Source organism: Epinephelus moara, chromosome 7 (genome assembly GCF_006386435.1).
Source record: "Epinephelus moara isolate mb chromosome 7, YSFRI_EMoa_1.0, whole genome shotgun sequence".
NCBI lineage: Eukaryota > Metazoa > Chordata > Actinopteri > Perciformes > Serranidae > Epinephelus > Epinephelus moara.
The window spans coordinates 18,903,373-18,928,312 of record NC_065512.1 but is presented as its reverse complement, the minus strand read 5'-3'; the positions used below and the strand labels follow the sequence as shown (position 1 = coordinate 18,928,312).

At 39.8% G+C, this 24,940-nt stretch overlaps 3 protein-coding genes across 4 annotated transcripts in view; 1 reads left to right on the top strand and 2 right to left on the bottom strand.

The window, feature by feature from the left end:
* Positions 1-3,692, bottom strand: LOC126393052 (uncharacterized). Its single transcript, XM_050048893.1, has 5 exons — positions 2,496-3,692; positions 2,086-2,400; positions 1,886-1,979; positions 463-547; positions 1-341 (listed from the first exon to the last, which is right to left on the bottom strand). The coding sequence occupies exons 1-5, from the start codon at positions 2,599-2,601 to the stop codon at positions 246-248; spliced, it is 696 nt and encodes a 231-aa protein (XP_049904850.1). The 5' UTR covers positions 2,602-3,692; the 3' UTR covers positions 1-245.
* A 692-nt stretch (positions 3,693-4,384) lies between these two features.
* On the bottom strand, positions 4,385-9,125 carry LOC126393053 (uncharacterized). The gene is made up of 5 exons (XM_050048894.1): positions 9,036-9,125; positions 8,615-8,941; positions 8,430-8,520; positions 4,814-4,883; positions 4,385-4,710 (listed from the first exon to the last, which is right to left on the bottom strand). Exons 1-5 carry the CDS (start codon positions 9,109-9,111, stop codon positions 4,615-4,617), a joined length of 660 nt encoding a protein of 219 aa, XP_049904851.1. The 5' UTR covers positions 9,112-9,125; the 3' UTR covers positions 4,385-4,614.
* A 15,084-nt stretch (positions 9,126-24,209) lies between these two features.
* LOC126392893 (follistatin-related protein 1-like) overlaps positions 24,210-24,940 on the top strand; it is a 30,143-nt gene continuing 29,412 nt past the window's right edge. Inside the window, exons 1-2 of one of the 2 annotated variants that reach the window (XM_050048608.1) lie at positions 24,210-24,396; positions 24,497-24,553. In XM_050048608.1, coding sequence (XP_049904565.1) covers positions 24,394-24,396; positions 24,497-24,553 — 60 coding nt within the window. In that variant the 5' untranslated portion in view covers positions 24,210-24,393. The remainder of the gene's footprint in view (positions 24,397-24,496; positions 24,554-24,940) is intronic. The other variant, XM_050048607.1, reaches the window with a different exon arrangement.

Genomic DNA, 24,940 nt, shown 5'->3' with positions numbered 1-24,940 from the left:
ATGTGATAAAGTATGATAAAAATGTTGCTTTGGCCGCACAGAATCTGATGAGTCACAGTTTACTGTGTAACACATATTATATAGCCTTTTCTCTAACAAGATAGCGAGTCATAATTGTGGAACACAGAAGTCACAATCATGAGTGAGTTAAGATACACATAATAACTTGTCCAGACTGACACACAAAGAAAAGTATTGTTTAAAAAAGTATTGCTGCACTCTATGTCCAACATGTGTCTTGTTTCTCACTCAGCTTCATACTGAGCCTCCTGAAGTACTGACTCCCTCTGCTGGTGATTTGTCCTGTACTCTGCACAGCTGTGGGGCTGAAGTGGAGCCACCTGGAGGAACAAAGTGGAAATAAGCTCACTGTAACTCTGAGAAACATCAGAGCAGATGGGCTGGGAACAGGAGGCATTACTGAGACATGACAGCTTAATAGTTTAGTGATGTTCCTCTGACCTCTCTTCCCAACTGAGCCTGGTACTGGGCACAACTCAGGGTCCTGCTGTCCTGGTCCTGGTTTTGGGTCTTGGTCCAGTTTTTTCTGCAGAGATAAAATTGTGCTCGTCATATTTTGCTGCTTGGGCAGAAGCTCCAAGAGTTATTATTGTAAACGACACTGAGGGTAGCCTTTTGTGTTGTGTCTTGGTGCAGTGGTTAGGTTTAGGCAACTAAAAAATTAGGTTATAGTTCTGAAAAGATTGTGGATGTTTCTTCAAAACACCCAGCTTTGAGAGGCACACATGATGCAGCTGAGGTTTGTTGGTCTCAAATAGTCTTGAGTCAGAGCCCAGGTCAAAGTCACTGACAGAACTGAGTAAGACCAGAATGTTCCAGTTGTTTCAGGCACATTAGAAACAGATGATACTCAGTTTGGAACTTTTAGTTAAGTAAAGGATCTAATACTTTACATAGCTGAAGATACCAATAAAAAATCTACATTTTAATTTAAAATCCTGCATTTAAAATCCCTCTTTAGTGAAAGAACAGAGGTATCAGCTAAATGTCTGCCGTGAACCGTGTCTCAATGCTGCACTTCGGTTACAGGACAACAGCAAATGGGGGAGGGTGGAGGAAGTTGTGGTCAGCAAAGATGTAGAAAAAGGCACAATAACTTGTTTACACGTTTAAAAAAAAAGCATGTACAAGATATCACTTTTTAGATTACAATCGGCCACACTTTTCACACAACACTGTTCTTCATCCCTCACATCCAGGTCTTCTCCATCTTACTCTTTTCTCTCTCTCATTTCCTGATGTCTTTTCTTTGCGAGTTTGTCGCCCTCTGTCTCTTCTTCCAGGCTCTTCCGCCTCTTACTCTGATCTCCTTTTTCCACTCTCCTCATCTCTACCTCCTGCCCAGTGTTCAGTATGTGTCGCTAAAAGGCTGCAGATATCTGCACGTCTATAGTTTCTTTTCATTTTCTTGAAGGCCAATCCAGCTGCACTGACCTGCAGTTAAAGGATCTCTTTGCTTTGGTTAATGTTAGTTACAGCTGTGCTTTTCCGTCGTCGACAAGTCAAAATGTCTGCCGTTAAACAGGTCTCTGTGCTGCAGTTATCTATCAACACCATCTAAAATTCCCATGATGCAATGGAAACAGTTTTTACTAAAAAGAGGTTTAACAGTAACATACTGCATTAAATATATTTAGTGAATATAGATAATGCCTAAATATCTGACAATGCAAGTAGCTCACACTTTGGTTACAGGACAACGGCAAATGGGGGAAGAAGGAGGAAGTCACAGTTGGCAAAGATGAAGAAAAAGGCACGTTAGTTTGCTTAAACTGTTTCCAAATAAAGCACCTACAAGATATCACTTCTGTAATGACAATCGGCCACATTTTTCACACAACATTAATTAAAAACTATAACTCACCTGCTGAGGCAAACAGCTGGAGTGAGGAGACATAGCAGCAATCCAATTACAGCTGTCAGTATGTATGGAAAATACCACGGTAGACTGTTTTGTCCTGCACAAAATCAGATGTGAATTCATTTCAGTAGCATGAAGTTTGAGCTTTGAAATGCTCTGTGTGTGGTGGAGAAATGATGAGTCCTGTTTTGTGCTCTACCTACCTTCAGGTTTCTCAGACACTGTTAAATTCCACTCAATAGTCCGTTGGCCTTTTGCGTCAGTTAAATTACATCTATAGAGTCCTGCATCATCATGCTGAACATTAGAAATATTCAGCTTTGAAGGTAAGTTTAAGTCTATTATATAGTGAGAGGTGAAATTGGAAAAATTCTGATTGCGTAAGACTGAATGAGCAAAAACAGATCTGCCTTTGGTCCAGTTGATTTGCGTTACATTAGCCATGGATATGTTGCAAGTGAGGGTGATGGAGTCTCCCCTGGGCACCGAGATATTCCTCTGGACAAATGAAGGAATCACTGATATTAAAGGAAACAGTTAATTAATATAAACACAATCAGAAAAAAAAGAAAGCATGACTCAACACAACCACAAACAGAAATCTCCACTGTACCTGCAAAGACTTGACACACAACTAAAAGCTGAATCAAGAACAGAGCTGCTCCGGTTAAGCTGATCATGATGCCTGTCAGATAAAATACAGACTGGAACTTTACCATTCGCTTTGAAATATATTTGTGGAGGACGCACAGAGAGCAGGAAGTGGTTAGCTGATGTTTGGCTGCTCAACACTGAGGTGTGTGTTGCACCTTCTGTTAAACTAATCAAGTCACGCGAGAGTCCAACATACAATGATTTAATTTAAAATAAAAACTTGTGAATCAAGCTTGATCCTTCTTGAAGATAAACTGTAAGAATGATTTCATCAGTAATAATTAGGATGCACAGAATGTACATGTTCAACTGCAGGAAAATCACCTCTGCATAGTGCTGAACCCACTTTAGCCACATACTGTGACCCTGCTGCCGAGCACACATTCAGACCATGTTGAATACATTTTACTGGGTCCTGTTGCTCAGGATTAAATATGCATTTCCACAGAGGAGTCAACAGCTTCTGCTTTGGAAAAGTTTTGATCTCACGACACTTTAATACTATTAAAAGAACCACATATGTTTCCTTACAGTTATGAAATATTCCATCTCTCTCTCTTGCAGCATTAATCTTGTGTATCTGTAGTAAAAGAGCAGAGAACACACTCACTCATGTCCTTCACTGGAATAAATAAAAACAAAACTGCACTTGACTTGAGGACATGAGCTCAGTGTCCTCAGCGATCACTACGACCTTGACCTCATTTGCTTGCCTACCACTTTGTGCACTTCCTTGCATCTTTGCTTTTTCCACCGTGCACAAAAACACCTCGACCGAAGGTACCAGGCGTAAGCGTCACGTTTTTATTTGGCACCACAAAATAGTGGAAGTCATTTCACCTACGTTACACATTTTAAGTCTACGTGATGCTGATGAAACGCAGATAAATGAAACTTTATTTGAACTTATCCAGAGATTCAGGGACCTTTTTTTTTTCTTTCTATTAATTGACAAAACAATCCAACCACAAAGTCCATTCAATAGCTGTTCTCAAGCTCAACTACTCAAAGCAGAGCTATGTAACAGCTGTTGGATGAGCCTTATGCTGAGACTGTATTATTAAGCCCGTATCCAAGGTCAAGAAGGAACCAATGCTGTGAGCACCACAAAGAAAATTCCATTTACCTTTTTTTCTTAATCTGATTGAAGTTCAAACTGCAGATATTTCAAAACCTGGATATATAAAACAAAGACTGACTAACTAATGAAAGATACCAGCAGGGGTGAGTCACAAATTATTTTTAGTTTGTGATTTGATTTTACTCTCATATCAACATTTGTTCCCAGTACAGGCAACTGGCCTGTAACAGCAGAGTGAAATTAATTTGTACATACTTACAAATCTGAAAGCTAAAAGGTGTAACTCACCTGTAGAGGCAGACAGCTAGAGTGAAGACACAGAGAAGCAATCCAATTACAGCTGTCAGTATGTATGGAAAATACCACGGTATACTGGTTCCTGCACAAAATCAGATGTGAATTAATTTAAGTAGCATTGGCCAATTCTGTCAGTTAAATCACATCTATAGAGTCCTGCATCATCATGCTGAACGTTAGCAATACTCAGCTTTGAAGGTAAGTTTAAGTGAAGATAAACTGTAAGAATGATTTCAACAGTAATAATTAGGATGCACAGAATGTACATGTTCAACTGCAGGAAAATCACCTCTGCATAGTGTTGAACCCACTTTAGCCACATACTGTGACCCTGCTGCCGAGCACACATTCAGACCATGTTGAATACATTTTACTGGGTCCTGTTGCTCAGGATTAAATATGCATTTCCACAGATGAGTCAACAGCTTCTGCTTTGGAAAAGTTTTGATCTCACGACATGTCTCAAGACATAAAAATACCAGCACAGCACACTTATAATAAAGCTATCATATGCATGAGGACATATCAAAACACACAGAGTACCATAAATACACAAGTAAAAACAAATCCCTTAAAGTGACAGCACTGGTTTTAATGTATCAACATTAGGTAAGCTACAGGCATCAGGGACCCAGCTGTCCTCTCTCCGCTTGCCTTCCTCTGATGCACCTGGTTTGTCCATAGGTCTCTTATCATCTCATCAGAGATTATAGATGGAATTGAGCCTCTCCATGTACTGACTCCTGTGCTTGTTTGCTCTACTGTCTGCACCACCCCGCGGGTGACGGAGGGCCACCTACGGAGACAGAAAGTGAAAATTAAAGTTCAGCGCTGTCTCCGAGAAAGACAAAAACAGGAGAGAAATGTTAGAGAGTCAAAGATGACAAAGTTCCTCTGACCTCTGTTTCAGACTGAAGATGAAACTGCTCCTGGGCCGGGCTCTGGTCTGAAGTCCTGGCCCTGAGTTTTCTGTAAGGGTGAAGTCATGAAGAGTGTAAGAGACTGATCCAGACATCGGAGAATAAACCCAAATAAATAGTTTAACAGTTAAACCCATAAAAAAGATACACTGTAATTCTTCAAATGACAACATACTACAATTTATTCACAGAACAGCAGAGCCTTTAGATTAGTACAAGTGTCGATACCACAATGCTGAAATACTCCATTGCAGTAGTAGTATTAGTACTAGCCCTGCATTGGAATTGATAAGTTAAAGTACATTAGTATTATCAGCAAGATGCACTTAAAGTGTCAAAAGTAACGGTATAACCACATCGCCGAAATAAATGTTTGCATTGTACGTTTCTGCAAACCACAGAGCGGTTACATTTGTGTTTTATCATGTTGCAGATACATGGGAACTTTATGTCTCTTTACATTTCAACAACGCTGTGGTTAACATGTGGTTATGTTTCGGCACAAAACTACTTGGTTATAGTTAGAAAAAGATCATGTTTTGTCTTGAAATTCTTTTTTGGTGGCACAATCCTGGCCTGAAATGCAGCAATGTCTCTGTAAAGAACAATTGCTTCTCACGGAAACGCAGTGATGTCTCGGTTTGAAAAGGAAATGCTTTCTGTGGCATTATCCCCACTAGAAATGCAGCGACGGATCGCTAAAAAACAAGTGGTTTAGTTCTTTGTTGGTCTTGAACAGCCGTCTGTGGTGGTCTGCAGCTTGGCAGGTGTCTTTCTTCAAAATTAGCCACAGTGAGTAATATATTATTACACACAAGGGAAGGCAGCTTTAAATAAAAATCACTGTACTTTACTTTTAAGAGAAATTTAAAAATCAAGCATATATGATACAATGCCAAAACACACGCATTCTCATTTACACTGTTTATTAGCCTGAGAAAACAGGAAGGTCTTGTGGTTAGCAGGAAATGGGCAGGTCTACAGTAACTAAACTTAACTTAAGCAGTTCCTACGAAGAAGCCACAGTCTGAAGACTTGAGTTGTGTGATGGGGGGTGTAGTCAGTGAGCAGGTACTGGTGAGCCAACCAAGTCATCGAGTGATTCAGGTGTTGGCCTAATGTGATGATATTTTCTTGTACTGGTAAAAACTCTGACGGCTGAATTCTGTGTGAGTTGAAGTCGTCTCATTCAGTGATATGATAGAGCTAATCCAAAGAAAAGAGCATTGCAGTAATCTTAGTTGTTCTAAACGAAGACAATATGATATGATATTAAACTGCACAAAACACAAAGAGGCTATTATCGCATGTGTCACTGCATCATATCATCCTGTGCTCATACTGAGTGTTAACTAATGTGTGGAGACTGCTTAGTCAGTCTTCCTTTTATGCAACACAAAGATCACAGAAAAGCAGAAGTCATTTTTCTGTTTGACTCCTGTAAACCAGGGGTCTTTGACGTTTTACCATAGCTGACACAGAGACGGAGCAGCTAGGGACCCCCTCCTACATATACTGTATAAAATTAAGTTGCACTTGAGACAATACTGGTTATATTTCAGGTCTTCTCCCGTTTGCTCTGCAGCAGCTAAGTTAGCAGCATGGCCAGGTGCATTAGCCTCAACCTCCGCACTTGTGAGGTTTCTGAGGTAGGCGGTGTGTCAGAGTCTCTTGCTCAAAAAGTTACACAGTGATCCACTGTGGCTCACAAGAATTTTGTACACTTAGAATGATAATACAGCTAATGTGTGTCAATAGTACATAACTGCTAGCTAACTAGTTAGCCTAGCTGTGCAGCACAGAAATTTAGCATTAGGGGATTGCACAAAGACGTTTTTAAAGGATAGGTCAATTGAGGATTCATTTTAATGTGTATCATCAGACATGTTTTAATTTTTGGAGAAAAAAAAACCTTTAACTGCAGTAATTTTGCATCTCATAATGATGACAACTATAGGGTTACATTAACTAACATTTGTGCTTACTGATGACAATAATGTTTTCACTGGGAGAACTTACAGTTAGCTGGCTGTGGCCCATTGCATTAGCTGTTAATTCTTTAAAGTTACTCTGTTTGCATGACTTTTCATCCATACATACCCCGTGCATGTAGCTACACTATAGATAACTGCACCAAAGCCTCTGCATGTAACGTTGCATTTTGAGCTCTGTAGCAACCACAACCACAGCCAGGATTTTATGTCATGAGTGCCACAGCCACCAGTACTAAAAACAAGGTATCCAGTATTTATTAAGTCTTTACAATTTTTCGTCTTTTTCTTTTTGTTTGTTTTTCAATTATGCTCGTATTTTATGTTAAAATATGTTGCGTGAAAACTTAAATTTCCCTTTCTTAGGGTCTAAATGTTATTTCAAATCCTTCCACATGGCCATAAATAAAAATGACGGTGGAGAAATACTGATTATCATAGTGCTGGGTATCAAACCTCAAACTTTAGCACTGGTCAAAATGTATCCATAGCACAAAATTCAAAAAGTGTCAGGTATCAAAAGTCGGTATTTAATGCTCTGTTTTTTAGGTTTTTGACAAATCCTTTCAAAAGTCGGTATTTAATGCTCTGTTTTTTAGGTTTTTGACAAATCCTTTGATGAGATATTTCCCGATTTATTCCACAAAGTGCTCCTAATTTTGGAGTGTATCTTATGTAGGGAAAGCATTGAGCAGTTTGATATATTTTATTACATTAAAAGAGATCAGTGCTTATATTCCCTAAAGTACGGCCACTTTTTTTTGACCAGAAACTATTCTGATTCAAGTATATTAAGTTTAAATACATTTGAATCAGACTGTAAAACATTTAACTTGTAACATTTTAATTATAGGACATAAACCTCTCCCTGGTTCCCCCCAAATACAAAGAAAGAACAGGACATGAGCTCAGTGTCCTCAGCGATCGCTACGACCTTGACCTCATTTGCTTGCCTACCACTTTGTGCACTTCCTTGCATCTTTGCTTTTTCCACCGTGCACAAAAACACCTCGACTGAAGGTACCAGGCGTAAGCGTCAAGTTTTTATTTGGCACCACAAAATAGTGGAAGTCATTTCACCTACGTTACACATTTTAAGTCTACGTGATGCTGATGAAACGCAGATAAATTAAACTTTATTTGAACTTATCCAGAGATTCAGGATTCAGATTTTTCTATTAATTGAGAAAACAATCCAACCACAAAGTCCATTCAATAGCTGTTCTCAAGCTCAACTACTCAAAGCAGAGCTATGTAACAGCCGTTGGATGAGCCTTATGGTGAGACTGTATTATTAGGCGCCGTATCCAAGGTCAAGAAGGCACCAATGCTGTGAGCCCCACAAAGAAAACTCCATTTACCTGTTTTTTTTTAATTTGAATGAAGTTCAAACTGCAGATATTTCAAAACCTGGATATACCTGGTAATGAAAGATACCAGCAGGGGTGAGTTATAGATTATTATTAGTTTGTGATTTGGGTGAACTGACAGAATATCTGTGATTCTCTATTCTCATATCAACATTTGTTCCCAGTACAGGCAACTGGCCTGCTCCAGTGCAGAGTACATACTTACAAATCTGAAAGCTAAAAGGTGTAACTCACCTGTAGAGGCAGACAGCTGAAGTGAAGACACATAGAATCAATCCAATTACAGCTGTCAGTATGTATGGAAAATACCACGGTATACTGGTTCCTGCACAAAATCAGATGTGAATTAATTTAAGTAGCATGAAGTGCTTTGAAATGCACTGTGTCTGGTGGTTAGACCTGTTTTGTGCTCTACCTACCTTCAGGTTTCTCAGACACTGTTAGATTCCACTCAATAGTTCGTTGACCTTTTGCATCAGTTAAATTACATCTATAGAGTCCTGCATCATCATGCAGAACATTAGAAATATTCAGCTTTGAAGGTAAGTTTAAGTCTATTACATAGTGAGAGGTGAAATTGGAAAAATTCTGATTGCGTAAGACTGAATGAGCAAAAACAGATCTGCCTTTGGTCCAGTTGATTTGCGTTACATTAGCCATGGATATGTTGCAAGTGAGGTTGATGGAGTCTCCCCTGGACACCGAGATATTTCTCTGGTCAAATGAAGGAATCTGTGGGAGAATGTCTGACATTGAAGGACACAATCAATCAATATAAAATGAAATCTGCAGTTACACCTAGAGAAAAGCATGCATCACAAACACAAATCTCGACTGTACCTGCAAACACTTGGCACATAGCTAAAAGTTGAATGGAGAGCAGAGCAGCTCGGTCTCGGCTGAGCATGGTGACCATCAGACAAATAAAGACAGACTGAAACCTGAACATCAACTCTGAGATGCATTTGCGGAGGAGGCGCTGAGAAAAGGAAGTGGTTAGTTGCTAGTTAGTTGGTTGATTTGGCAGCTCGACACGAGGGTGTGTGTTGTATCTTTCGCAGAACATAAAGTTGAGTCACATGGGAATCACACAACTTGGAATACTTGAAACTTTTTGAAAATAAACTGTAAAACATTATACGGCAGTGATCATTTCCCCATTTCATTTCACTCAGTAGTACAAGATGCACGTATATGTGCAATGTTCCGTTGCAGGAAAACCACTTCTGCATCATGCTTGACACATGTTAGCCACAGTCTGACCCGAGATTCACAAGAGTTGCGCAGCATATTGAGCACTTGGGGTCCCTTTTAGTACGCTAACCATAATAACCAGGTTTTGGTGATGGGACCCTTATGTTGCTCAATATTGTACTGACTCCCATCATGGGTGTGAAAACCACAAATCGTAAGCATCAGTCGACTTTCACATACTGACTTTCAGTTATTTTGACTTGTCACAGGAGGAAACGCACGGGTGTAATAATAAAGTTCATGATGGCTGAATTCCATTTAGCTGCCTCAGTTTCAGAGTCCTGGTATCGTGCATGCTGGCTCACTGTGGCATGGCACTGTCATGGCTTACACATTTTGGCTGATTTGAGTTGACGGTGCAGACAGGCATAGACTGTTCTTGATTGTCAACACCATGACACTCCTGTTAGCTGTGTTGCCTCTGTTGAAAGTCATCTGGAAACACCTGTGTGGGTGTGCGGGGGCCTTTAAAGTCATAATGATAAACTGTTTTCACTCCTGCACAGGAAAAAGAAGTGCCCTTTGTGGTTACAAAATTGCAAATGCCACATGACAAACAGCTCTGTAGTAAAACGTGCCATCTTCAAGCAAATACTAGTGCTTTGTTTGTTTTATTTGATCATAATCATTTAGCATTTTACCCTTGTGCAATAGTAAATTACAGTATTTTAAGTACTGGAACTTAAAGGTCCAGAGTGTAGGATTCAGGGGGATATATTGGCAGAAATGGAAAATGATCTAATGAGTATGTTTTATTTAGTGTATAAATCACCTGAAAATAAGAATCAGGTAGAAAACAGGTCAATTTTATTAACAATATAGCGCAGTACACACACTTATACACTGATACTAGACATGGTATCAGCTATCACATCAAAACGTGATTCGAGGTCCCAGTAGTCATCGATGGCTGGGATGTTGAAAACCCCCATGAAGAGTAGTATTGCCAAGAAATCCTCAATCTCTTCAGGGCTAGTTTTGATTGGGTTGTCCAGTTCTTGCGCAGAGTACAGATTCGTCTGTACAGCAATATGTTGAATTATCTTGTCGGTGAACACTGTTTTGAAATACTGTTTTGATTGCGTCAGGGGGTGCAAAACTTGAATCAGGAACCTAGAATTTTTCGATATCAGTATGCTTCCAGATTCTCCTTGTGCCTGTCTTGGATCCTGAGGATGACCTTGGGTCAGGGGAGTCATCCAGCTCTGGCATGTTGACTGTTTTTAGTTTGTTTTTCCCTTTATTCTTCTTCTTACGGGGCGGTGGTGTAGAAGATGTGCTTGTTGAGGGCATCTCCTCCTCATCCAAGGATTCAAAGGAATGATCCCCGACCACTTCTGCATCTGATTGTGGTTGCAGATAGTCTGGATCCTCTACTTTGTCATCTTCGTCGCTCAGATCAGCATCAGAGTCATGAGGATTTTCTGGCACGAGGGCCAGGAAAGTGCGTGGCCTTGAACCATAAAAATTTTTAGGGTTCATCTGTAATTGTAAAACACAGAAACAGAAAGAAATAAAAATTAGGAATCATGCACATAATATGTTGGTATACCAACAAGTCAATTGTTTTTAATTTTCTATATAGCCTATTTATCATATTTACAATGAAAACATCTCAGAAGTGGTAAAAAAAAAATCATACTGATATACTTTTTCTTCAAATATATAATACAATAACATCAAACAAATGAAAAGTAAATATTCCTACATTGTTCTGAAAAAATTGTAAATGAACTTCATCATGACATCACATTATGGCTTTTATCATAAAATGGCAGATCTACTGTTTGGCTGAGCATGTTTGTTAAATAGTAAAGAAAATAATTCTTAATAATCACATTAATAACATTAAATGTGTGACATTAACAACAATTTATGATCAGAAGTGTGTTGTTTTTTTTCACAGCAAATAGCACATTTTAATTAGATTAGCTAACTTAGCTACCTTTACCATAAAGTGACAACTCAACCATTTGGTAAAGCATGTTTTTAAAAAATTATTTGACCCTTATAAAACTTATTTTTGTGGTATCAAGTTACATAAATCTGTTAAGAGACACCTTTGATGCTAAACTATGTCAAAAAAACAAACTTACCTTTGGAAATTTCAGAAGAAATTGTCTTCATGTCAGGAGGGAATTTTTCGTTTTTCACTTCCTGTTTGGAAGCTGACTCAGAAGGCATGCTGCTTAAAGGTACAGTGACATCTAGTGGATTTTTTTAGCTTAACATACCTAAACCAATCAATTGGTAACCATGAATCTGAGCGAATTATGATCACATGTGGGATTCCTCAAGGGTCCATTCTCGGACCACTTCTATTCAACATCTATATGCTACCCCTAGCCCAGATTATGGAACATAACAACATCTCCTATCATACGTATGCTGACGACACACAACTCTATATCTCAGTGTCATCACACGACTACAGTCCCTTACTCTCATTGAGTAACTGTATTCATCAAATCAATGACTGGATGTGCCAGAATTTTCTCCAGCTAAATCCAGAAAAGACAGAGGTATTAATTTTTGGCCCTAGAAATGAAAGGGCAAAGATCAGCGCCCACCTTGGCTCTATGTCATTGACAGCTACAAATCGAGCCAGAAATCTTGGTGTTATTATTGACTCAGACCTGAACTTCAACAGCCATTTAAAGTTTATTACTAAATCTGCCTATTACCACTTGAAAAATATAGCTAGAATTAAGGGGTTTCTGTCTAAACAAGACATGGAAAAACTTATTTATGCATTCATTTTTAGTAGGTTGGATTATTGCAATGGCTTATTTACAGGCCTTAACAAAAAAGCTGCAGCTGATTCAGATCGCTGCCGCCAGAGTCCTTACAAACACCAGGAAACTGGACCATATTACACCGGTCATTAAATCGCTACACTGGCTTCCTGTGAGTCAAAGAATAGATTTTAAAATCTTACTGCTGGTCTACAAAGCCCTAAATGGTCTCGGACCAAAATACATGCTTGATCTACTGGTTCCCTACGAAGCATCCAGACCCGTTAGGTCATCTGGAACAGGTTTGTTGTGTGTTCCAAGAACAAGAACCAAGCAAGGTGAGGCAGCATTCAATTATTATGCTCCTCACCTGTGGAACAAACTTCCTGTAGATCTGAGGTCTGCTCAAACTGTCAGCTCCTTTAAATCAGGGCTAAAAACACTATTGTTTACTGAAGCGTACTTTTAGATTAAATACTTACCTGCTGTATTCTACTGCCCGTACTTTTTAACTACACACTGCTGATTTATGCCTTTTATTATTCTACTTCTTTTCTTATCCTGACTGTTCAATGTATCGAGCCTGTTTTTATTTTATGTTACTGTATTATATTATTATCACTATCATTCTCAATTTCTATTTCCCTTTTTTAACTGTTTTTATTGTTTTAAATTGTGTGTTGTTGCTTTTAATGTCTCTGTAAAGCACTTTGAATTACCTTGTGTTGAATTGTGCTATACAAATAAACTTGCCTTGCCTTGCCTAAACCGAGTGGTAGAGATGGCTCAATCAGGTTGAGTTAAGTTCAACACATTTATCAATAAGAAATGGTGACTGAAAATGTGCTCTACCAAATGGTGGAGCAGGCCCTTAAAGGGTTAATGCCCTACTCTACAGTAGCCCAGAACGGACAAACCAAACACTGACTCTAGATAGGGACAATTGTGACTTCGCCTTTTCACTGTTTTTGTTAGTAGCCCTTCTGCAACAAGCCAAACAGTGTTAGAAAAACGAAACTACTTTTTTCAGTGTTTTCTCTTGTTTAAATCACCGGGTCTCTTTGTTTGAGAGAGGGAGAGATCTCAGCTGATTATTCGGCTCCCGGAAATGACCGCCTCAACATCCGGACCCGAGGTTATCAGAGAAATGGTGAGCACCAGGCCACAACGTCAGGGGCTGAAAAATGCATGTTCCTTTAACGGCTGCTTGAGGCTGGCCCCAGAAGTCCCCTTAGACCCCCATGTTAAAATTCCTAACTTCACAGCAGAAATAAACATGCTTACAGCCAGATACAAAAACACTTTTGGTCTCTGTAGCTAATTTCCTCCTTCGTGATGACTGTACAGGGGGTGAATTTTTATATGACTCACCCTTTTACATTTTATCGAGGCTTAAAGTTATGCATAATAAAGGGTGGGCCGCTTTGAATTACAGGCTGTCTGCCGATAGTGACCCCAACTTCTCCGTCAGATCCACCCCTTGCTCCTCCACAGCGCCAGCCTTTCCCTAAATATGGTCACTTCTGGTTCCAAAAAGCCAATAGCAATGGATGAAATGCCGAACTCGAGGCTTTAAAACGGATGTCCACAAACCAATGAGTGAAGTCACAGTAGCCATTATTTTTCTAGTCTATGGTGAGCACATATTAGCAGGTGCTAAGTTAGCGACCCAACTGTGATGAGCTGAACATTGTCAAAGATGATTAACATGGAACTGCTTCATTCAGTGTTTTCACTGGTTTTATTCACCTGGTCTCTTTGTTTTGGAAACCTTTGTGGTTAATTCTGCTCTTGGTAAAAAGAGCCTGGTGTCACTCCAAAGTCATCATAATCCGGCACTTGGGCAGTGACTTGCTTGTCAGAAACCAACGAAAAAGGCATCCTTTAATGTCGGCATGATACGCGATTGGTTGCTGGTAGCCTATAGTTTAACGGTGCCTGGCGGCTTCAGGGGGAAAGTCCAACTGGGGCGGGTAGGAGTGGTGGTGGATGGGTCCAACAAACACAGACTTTCACCTGAGAGAGCAGTGTTTGTGTCCTGTAAGATTCTAAAGCCAAAGCCTGTTCTTTTTTCATCAACCTAACCATGTGTGTTTGTTGTTGAAGGGGGAAAAAGTCACTGTGCTGTAGTGACAGTGCGTTTTGAAAGAGACTGTATGTAAACTGTAAATTTCCTGTGAAAGCGGAAGTGCATTTCAAAAGATGGCAATGCATGTAACAGGCAGCGTCAATAACTAATGCACCCAGGTACCTTGCACGTCTTATGTGGACATGGAAAGTCCAGGAATCCTAACCTGGAGTTCACGCTTGACACGTGAGAAATTTCAGCTGGTTGCTGATATTTTTCTTTTTTTTTTTAGTTCCTTGATGGGAATTGATTATTTCAGATAGCATTTACAGATCAGTGCAGTAAATCTTTACACCGAACCAAACTTTCAAGCAACTGCATGTCATCAAAATAAATGTATGGCTCAGTGGGTCTGCTATTGAGATGCTCAGCTGAAATATAAAGCACAATGTCATCCTCTTATTAAGGGGCCATGTTTAATAATGTGATGAACCAAGCATCCTCATCTCGACTATATACACAAAACTTTCTAACAAGTGCTGGAGCCAGCAAAGAGATGGTACCTATAGGAATACTGAGAATATGACGACCAGCATCATGTAAGCATTATATCATTCAGCTCGGTCTTTGTTGTAGATTCTTTGTCTGTGCGGCCTTGTTGTGGAGCATGAGCCTGAGCAAGTGTACTCTGCTCCACTTCACCTTGGAGCCAATGCAGAGAGAGGTTGCAGAAAACATAATAATAGCAGCACATGTCTTCTCGTTTATGCATAGTATTATCTGACAAAAAAATCATTTGAAATGCTGCCAACCTGCAGATCGCATCGGGGTATTTAACAAACAGGAACGTATCTAGATCATGACGTTACACCATGATAAGCATGTCCATGTATATATGCACCACCCACACACAAACACGCAGACTCCACAACTACACGAGATGACTCTCATTTCCTTTATTTCGACCCCCACACAAACACACTCCTCAGACTCAACTGTAAGAAAAAAAAACAGGAACAGGAAACTCACACTTTTTATAGGTGTCAGAGGCAGACAGGTGATCCGATGCAGCGCTGCCTCTGATCACAAATATGTCACAAACGTGTCGCACTGTTCTCAGGCTTTTATCAGGTTTGGCCTCCTTTTCAGATTTCCACTTTGATTGTGCTACATATATAGCATAATAAAGACCGGGCTGTGCATTTCCCAGGCTTTTCAAAGCAGAGTTGATTATGTATGGGGAGAGGGAAGCAGCAGCAGCGGTGGTGGAGGGGAATTAAGAGTAAAAAGCTGAGAAGGCTTTTAAGCAGTGTGAGGAAGTGCTTTAGCTGTGTTGTGCACCAGCAGGGGCTGCTGTAATCACCGTTTTCCTACTTCCTGCCTGGCCTTACATCAGCAAAGCAGTAGGTCAGCATATGCAAAAAAAAAAAAAAAAGTGTGTGTGTGTGTGTGTAGCTGTGGGGTAATTTATTTCTCCTTTTCTCTAAAGTGCCCACATCTTCCCCATATTCTTATTCTCTCCTACTGTACCTACATTTGAAGCACAAGCAGGAACTGGTAATTTTTTATTTTTTTTTGGCACCTGATTCATACGGTGAAATTACAATGTAAATCTGTGGATGTGTTATAAAGTCTTACTGTACAAGCTCCCTCACTGTCACAGGGCTGCCTCTCCCTCGCTCTTAATGCAGGGCTGATGGGGCAGAATTTGATTATAGGTTGAAAATCCATTTAAAGGGCACAGGCTGACAAAAGGTCTGCAGAGGGCCAGTGCTGCCTGAAGTTTACAAAAAAAAAAAGCAAGCTCTTCAGTTTATCACCACTGAGAGAGACACCTTTTAACTGTATGTCTCATATATCTGTGTATGTGAGAAGGAAGGAAGGCAGTCAAAGATGATGCATGTCTGACACCTAGGCTTGCGTCTCATTCTGTACGCATTGTCCAGCCTACATGTTTGTTGTTATGCTCTGTGTCTGTATGTGCAAATGGCGTGTGTGTGAGTGTGCACACGCTAAAGGGTTTTCTTTTGTCCAAATGCCAGGTTAATGAATGAGGTCTTCGGTAATGGCAGTCGGCAGGCACCCTTGGCCATACTCACCGGAGACTGAGTGAGAAGAGGCTGGGCTAACAAGCAAGACAAGAGCACATTGCTTTTCAACAACAACATGTGAATCCCCTCAGCATCGTCTCATTTATTTCCATTAACGTGGAAAAAAAAAAAAAGCCTCTCCAAACCGTCTGCCTTAACACAACCATGATTAGCACTGATTAGCTGCTCTGATTGCGTTCGTTATCCCTGCTTCCTGCTCTTCGGTATTTGCAACTGGGAAATCATGAGGGCAGAGCAATATTGTGCAGCACTACACGGTGAAACAAGAGTCCTTAAGCATGGTCATATTATCAGATTCTGCAGGGCACTCCCACACACACAAATGCACCTACTACAGGAAGCCTCAACCGTCACGCTGTCTAACACATATATGTTGCCATCTCACAAAGTATAGAGCACAGCCTACAATCCTTGTCAAGACAAGGAGCCCTTGAGGTGTACACACACATGCATGCACACACACATACGTGCGCACACTTGCACACAGGCTGCCTCTGAATCACGCTGCCTCTGTAGGCCTGAGAGAAAGAAAGAAGATGAATAGAAAAGAATACAAAAAAGAAACATGATTAAAGAAACTCCAGGAGCAAAGAAGAAACTAATTGAATGTGTATGCTGCATGCGCTTGTGTGTGTGTATGTGGGCGCCTGCGAGTGTGTGTGTGAGTGATTCTATGTGGCTGTGGCTAGTCTCTGACCCTTTCAGGCATTGATGGATGTTTGTGAATATTTGAGATGCCTCTCGGAAAGCCCCTGGCAGAACACAGAGAGACATCAGAAGAGCTAATACCTCTGTTCTCCATCCTGAATACTGTATGATTCACTCACATGTACGTGCACAGTGCATGAATTTAAATCAGTAGTAGCAGAGAGGGGTTTTTTTTTTTTTTTTTTTTTTTTACTCTGACGACTCAGAGGGGGAATGTGCATTGTTTGTCGGACGTTTTAGCGAGAGGAGAGATTAAACAGTTTGTCTGATTAAGTATTCATCTTCTCCCAGCTGCTTGCAGAACATGGTGAAAGCAAATCTGTTATAAATGTGTCCTTTTTCTGAGTCGCTGTTTAATATTTCACACATATCTGTATGTGCTCGAGTGTGTATGTGTGTGTATGTGATGAGCAAAGAATAATATAGGAGAAAAGCTAAACAGATGGGAAGCGGATGACAGGATGAACCATCTACCAGCTTTTGCATTACATATCAGTCAAGCTGCTCTGTTTGCAATTTTATATTGATTTTTTTAATCTTCTACATGAATATGAAAAAAAGTGTATTAAAACATGTGTAGGGTGGTTTTGAACAAATAAATCTACTGTTGATTTCAATCAGTTGTTGATTTTAATTGATCAAGATTAAACACATCATATTTAAAGAAGGTTTTTTTGGTGCTTTTTTCATAACCCTGTCATGCAGATGTGTTTGTTTTTTTCTTTCAATATATACGTTTTGATGGACACGTACAAAGCGCAGGACACCAGAGATCGGGGTTAGCATCCTGAGACAAGTGTGGTTAAGCGTAGGCAACATAGTTTTTGTTAAGTGCTAATGAAACCATGTTTCTCATGCTGCAATGCACTTTTGACTTTTTCAAAATGTAACCAGGATGACAGTCTGCCTTACCTTAACCATGCGTGGTGAGTATCTGAAACGCAGAGGGCTGATCATGCTGCAAGCTTTGTACTGCTATAGTGGAGGGAAAATAAAATGTCATCAGTGAACACTTTGCAAGTAGAGTTAACACTGCACTACACATTGTTGAGCTCCTGATGGACAGCTTTAAAAATGGAGCCGATCCAGAGAAATCATCTTTTGCATTCCATGCTTTCATACTGCTTGTAAAAATCTGGCTCCTACATTGCCCATAGTGCACCTGAAATTGACACAGTTTGGTCCGATGCTACATTCATATGCCTCTTGGATGCAACATTGCACAAGTTGCAAAGTCATTCTTCCAACATTGGTGTGTTCATTATATTTAAAGGTCCAATGTGGAGGATTTGGGTGGATATTTTTGCAGAAATTGAGTATGATATAAAAAATATGTGTTTATTTGCCTGTTTTTTTGTGTATATGACATAGCCATGGGTGTTTCCAATTGCCTCTCTGCCAGCTCTGCTAAATTTGTGCTAAATTTAGGCCATTATGTCTGTTTTGTAAGTGTAGATGGGGCATTTTGTGGTTAGCTTTGAACTTTGCTGACATGTGGCTGCGTGTCACTCATCAGGATGAGGAAATCAGCTCACCAGTTTGTACACTCCTTCTAGCTAGTTAGCTCCTAGCTAGCCAGGTCGAGGGTTTCAAATGCAAACATCAGTAAACAAAAAGGAAAGCTGGAGAAGATTGGGCACCAGCTGAATTAGCATCCTGCTAACCATTGTATAGGTGCATGGAACTGGACAACCTCCATGCCGCGTCACTTTCCAACACGATATCAGGAACTGTAATTCAGCCAGGAGGCTCCTTTTCTATATGACAATCTGACAAGACAGAGGAGTTTGGTGAGAGAAGGAGAGGAGGCATGTGCTTTACAGTGATAAGGACTGGAGTGACGGTGGGAATGAGAGGTGCTGTCTCGTTCCTGCTGTGGATTACCGCTATACACAGTTCGGAGGCGGCTGCAGTGTGGTGCTACTCGTGTTTTGGAGGAGCAACCATTTGGCTGTTTTGCTGGGGTCGGGATGTGTGGACAGTTACATTACTCCACAACCAGAACCATCCAGAAACATGGACAATTATAAAGCAGCAGCCAATGATGTAAACTTGTTTTACCTGACTTATGCTAATAAATAACTTCTAACTAATCCAGGTCACTCTACGTGGACAACAACTAACAGTTACAACCCAATACCATATCACAAATTACATGTGAGCAAAAGTAAACGTGCAATATGTGAGTCAATGAAAAGTACATCATCATCAACCTAACATTCAATGCCGTCCTCTATGTTTCTGCATATATGACAGCTTTGAAACTCGTGTACCACATTTTTTACCATTACTCCAACACCACATGAATGCAGGGAGAGATTGAGACACATATAGCATTCTGTTTGAAGCCTACAAACTGTGCTCACCACCAGCACAAGACAAACCCACCGACATGGCAGTTATTTGAACCCTGCTTCAACGCGACATTGTAGTGAGTACATATGTGGCCAAACATAGTGTAAGGCAGGTTTCTTCCTCCTGTCTTATCTATAAACTTACTAGTTACTGAATTATCTAGCAAAGGGCTGTGGGTCAAGGAAGAGCATGGGGACAGCTTTTCAGAGTGACTTGATCCACTTTAACTGCAAATTGACAACAAGAGAGGCATCTCACATCTTATATATCACTCCGCCAAACTCCATCATAACTCTTATTACCTGCACGTAAGGTGCACAATATTAAATAGTTCCCAAATGTAATGTGAGGAGCAAAGTAAAATAAGATTATGTAGTTGCAAAAACCAAGACAACCTACTTGATACGTCCTCACGAAAATTAATCTCCTCTTACAATAGTAATAATCCACAAACAAGGTGTAACCCTGACCCTAACTTTAATTGCCTCTCTTTGCAACCCTCATTCCAACGTCGTCAGATACCAGCTCTTAGGCAGTGACTGCCGCATCAGACACCAACAACAAAAGCTGTCATGACACGCGACCAGGCGGTGTCACTGTGTAAAAGCGTCTGATGGCGTCAGGGGGAAACGTGGCTGGACAACAATGCAAGTTATGAGGGCAAAAAGTCCGAGTAGGGCGGGTGGAAAGTGTGGTAGATGGGTCCAACAATGACCGACTTTCACCCGGGAGGCCGGTGTTCACTTCCTGTATGAATGTAAAGCCAGATCTTGTTATTTTTCTCTAAACCTAACCACATGTTTTGTTGCCTAAACCTAACCATGCGCATGTATTGTAACCACGTGTTTGTTGTTAAAGGAAAAAAATGGCAATCCGCAGTGTTGTATACCGATGTAGTGTGTTTAATTTGAAAGAGACTGTAGGCAAATTGTACATTTCCTGTGAAAACGGATGTGTATTTTGAAAAGACCCAATGCATGTTGTCCCAGAACACACGTCATATGTAGACATGGAAAGGCCACGATCACAATATTTGACAAGGTTGGAGTGATAATGTGTTGCTCTTTAAAACACTTCATAGCTAGCTAAACATTCATATAGCATTTTCTTCAGGGCTTCCAATTTTGGACCAAGGAGTGAAGGGTGATGATTGTATAGGCATAGTGCTCATGGTCATGTAGTGGGTGGGTGGGTCACATAGCTGCTCCAGCCAGTAGCTGCTGACGTAGCCTCAAGCCGCTACTCCTAAGCAGAGATAAGAAGTTGGCTAAAGCTTACTTCTCTCTCACTCCATTGACAAACTTGTCGTCCTCAGTCCCATCTGACGCTGACGCCAGTGACATCACCCGGGGCAATTCATCAAACTTCTCAAAGCTTTCTCTGGAGCCACAAAAGGCTCGACACAACCTTTTTCACTCCTGCAGCAGTACTCCCTGAGACCTTTAAACAGACTCTGATGTGTAAAATCTGCAGTTTCCTTAAAGTATTGACATTCTGCGTCTGGGTTAGAGCATTTAACCTGGAAAGCAAGTGCCAACAGTCTAGTCATCTCACCAACAGGCCAAATTTAAGTGAGTCATTGTTGAACTGTTGATTTGCTGAAGTTTTGTTTTGCAACTCCCAACGGGAAGCAGAAAAAAAAAACCTCCTCCTTTCACAGAACTTCCTGCATGCCAGTAAAACAGGGGACTCAAACAAAGGTCGTGGAATAAGCGAGACAATATGGAAAAATATCTGACAAAAATTACATTCATGAGGCCGTCTTAAAAACAGAAGAATTAATTCAGCTTGTTTTTCACTGCCTGTTCTTCAGCTTCAATGCACGTAGACTAAAAAACAGACACACTCTGAAATCCACACACACACATACAAAAAGCCCTGGGGTGTCAAATAATCACAGCATCTATTTAAACAGGTAGAGTCCCTCAGAGGGGATGAAGTTATATATAATTGATGGCTTGCAGTGGGGAAAAAATTCATTCATCCTCTCTTTTCTATTCAAAATTCAGTGTGCCGCGGTGCTCAATGCCTCTGACTGCCCTTCTTAATCACTCTTAAATTACTCCTCGCTGGAGCATGCACACAAACTGTGGTTTGTATTCCTGAAATACTTAATATTCCTCGTACTTATACTCACAAGAACCTTGAACATTAATCTTTTAGCGCATAGGGAGAAAGGGAATTTCTGCACAGGACTTCTATGGATGTAAGATCTGAGTGAAGGACACTGGGACTTGAGCTTGACCTGCCCTGTAGATCAATGATGTAACAGTTAATATATGGCTGAATATGATATCACGCAGGAATAATTACAAACACAAAGCGCCTACAAATAAAAACTAAAAACAAATCTGCCCCACCTGACCTTTTTTTGTTTATATCATTTATATTTGTGTGGTTAATGGGCCCTGGGCAGTAAAATAAAAAAGACAAACAAAAACCCATTTTGCATTATTATATAATGCCATCCAGCTGCATCTATTTTGGACAGACGCTATAACAGTGCATAGATATTACATTCAGGCTGCAATTCACTTTTGGGGTTTTGGAGTTTTGTTTTGTTTTTGTCAGCAATACAACAAAATCTTTTCCACTTTGTAAAGTCAATTAAACTGGCACTTGAAGATTCAGCATTAGCATTATTTTCAGTTTGTGCTGCAAGTCATGGCGACTCATATTAAAAAGTCTGAATTTATTGGGATTTCAATATGTGCACAAGAACACAAACAGATTCAGTTTGCTAATAAATCTATTCTATCAAAAATGTGTAACAAGATAGAAAGGTGTACTGAACGCTATGCTACAGAAGAAGACAGTTGTGGAGTTTAGAGTAAAAGCATAATAAATGCACAGATGTAGTTATGAGCAAGAATAACTTGATCATGAGAAATTTGTTATCATGGTCAAAATCACTCCAAATTACCACCAAAAAACCCTTTGTTTCATAAACATGATGGTTTCTCAGGTATTCACAACTTTGATAAGGACGTCGACACAATTTCTAAATAGGATGTTAAAATAAATGTTTTCAAGTTGTAGGGAAGTGTGTAAATGGCCCATTTTTCCCCAATATTTTATATATTGGTCAAATCGCAGTCTTAAAGAAAAGGTTCTCCATCCAGTGAATTTCTTTAATAATTGCAATCCAGTCATCCTTTGAAGGGGGGCTCGCCTGTAGCCATCTCCATGTGGCTTTCTTGCTTGGGGCCAAAAGTACTTTGTAAAGGTATTTGTCCTGGGTCATGAGATTGTCTGGAGTTTTGCCCAGTATGACAAAAGAACTAAAAAAAATGTTTTGACAGATGTTATGATTCTGACATGAGTCCTGATTTTAGTGGGAATCGTAGCTGCATTACATTCTTGCCGAAATAATATAAAAATGATGATGATGTGATTCTTGCTGGGGTCTGTACCAAATAAGCAATGTTCCCTTCTGTCTGAAATCTGATTTTTAGCCTGGGGCGTCTCTGTAGCTCCACAATGCTTCATTTATAATGATATGTTATGACACATTTTACCTTTATCTCAAAACTGTAGGTTCTGTGATATTGGATAGTGCACTTCACCATACTGTGATTTCAATAATATGTGGATTAATGGTGTGACAATATTTCCAAGTTTTAAATAAAAGACTAAAGTGAACATGGCCTTTGTTGTGTGTGTTCTGTTTTGCCTTTATAGCCACATATTTACTATTTGATTCAAATATTTTCAATAATATTTAAGCAGCTTCCATCTTTTCATGCTAGTATTTTTTATAATATTCAAAAAATATATATTTCAATATTCTAAATGAATAATTGTTCATACAATTATTAATTATATTGTATATGTCTTATTTTTATCATTATTATCATTGTCAGTGTTATTATCATTGATATTGTTTTATTTTTTACTGCAACTGCTAGTATTTTTTTTTATATTTTTTACAATATTCGAAATATATAGTTTTTAATAATTTAAATAATTGTACATGCAATTATTAATTATTTTGTATATATCTTTGTTTTTATTATTATTATTATAATTATTATTATTGATATTGTTTTATTTATTTTTTTTTTTTTTTTTTTTTTTACTGTGACTGCTTTCCATCAATTCCCTCAGGTTAAATGAAGTTATTACCAAATATCTGATTAACCCCAAATCTAAAGGAAATTTAATGCTGCATGTCTGCTGGCTGTATAAATATACACATATTATTAATTATTATTTTATCAATAATACTTTTTATACGTTACCCACATTTTTATGCAGTAATGTGTATTTGGTTTGGTTTTGCCCCCTAGTGACCAAAAATCAACTAATCCACCTTTAACTAACTGGACAAACTGACCTGATAGTTGGTGACTTTAATTACTACAAACAAACTTAAAAAAAAAATGCCTGGTGATTTCAATACTTCTGTATCCTCAAATAATGATCAGTGGAATCATGTAAAAAGATGTAAAATATTTTTAATGAAACATGAGGGTGAATGGAAATGTGGAAGTGATGGACTCACACACACGCAGCAGCAATTATAATCATTTAGTATTGAAAAAGAATTTTTCAGGAGGCTATGGTTACACGCGCACACACACACACACACACACACACACACACACACACACACACACACACACACACACACTTTCCTCGGTTCCTCCCCCTCCTCTACTCTTGTGTAAACGTCCTCGGTGGACTCCAGACGTTTTCATTGGNACACACACACACACACACTTTCCTCGGTTCCTCCCCCTCCTCTACTCTTGTGTAAACGTCCTCGGTGGACTCCAGACGTTTTCATTGGCCGCGGCGCTGAGAGAGGAGGAGGAGAGACTGACGGACGGACACGAATTCCTCAGCGCTCCTCAAATTTCTTGAAATCACGGACCTCCTGCTCGCCTCCGTCCCGACAAACATCCAGACCAGCTCCCGTCCTCCTCCTCCGAGCACACGACCAGAGACGAGCTGCTTTTACAAAAATGGTAACATATCCAAAGTAGCGTTTTCCTCAAGTTTCCTGAGAAACACGAGTGGAAACGGACGCAAATGTTAAACTCTTACTTTTTCTTTTCTCGTGTCCAGATGTTGCGAAGTGTCGCCGTGCTCCTTCTGCTGGCCGTGGCTATCTCTAACGCTGAGGTAAGTTTGCCTAAAAACGGCTAAACTATAATATTTTTCTTTGTATGGATACTAAATGTTGCCTTACATGTATACTGGATGTTTTTACGTACGAAGCTGTCCTCACAGAGCAGCTTTGTTCTCAAAGCCAGACGAGCTAGAAAACATCTGGAAAAGGGTCTGAGTCAGTGTGTTATCCGACACAACACGGTGCTGTGCTAGAAATCAGGCATTTACAGCTGCCTGTGCTGAGCTATAGCTTGTTATAGTATAATCTTCTTAAGGAGAACCAATTATTCCATTATTGTTGGCACTCATGCGCAATTATGAGCTCCATTGTGGAGACAATCAGGCTCACAGTTTAACTAAATTGCAACTGGGACAGTTTCTTTCAACAGGGACACCACT

Bases quoted from the DNA above. Each gene is read 5' to 3' on its own strand.
- LOC126393053 (XM_050048894.1), bottom strand. From the start codon at position 9,111: ATGGTCACCATGCTCAGCCGAGACCGAGCTGCTCTGCTCTCCATTCAA. The intron at 4,884-8,429 runs GTGAGTTACACC...TCACCCTTACAG, and splicing joins TCAGCTGTCTGCCTCTACAG to AAAACTCAGGGCCAGGACTT. The intron at 4,711-4,813 runs GTCAGAGGAACT...CTGTCTCCGTAG, and splicing joins ATCTTCAGTCTGAAACAGAG to GTGGCCCTCCGTCACCCGCG.
- LOC126393052 (XM_050048893.1), bottom strand. From the start codon at position 2,601: ATGGTAAAGTTCCAGTCTGTATTTTATCTGACAGGCATCATGATCAGC. The intron at 1,980-2,085 runs GTAGGTAGAGCA...GATTTTGTGCAG, and splicing joins AGTGTCTGAGAAACCTGAAG to GACAAAACAGTCTACCGTGG. The intron at 342-462 runs GTCAGAGGAACA...TTGTTCCTCCAG, and splicing joins AGGCTCAGTTGGGAAGAGAG to GTGGCTCCACTTCAGCCCCA.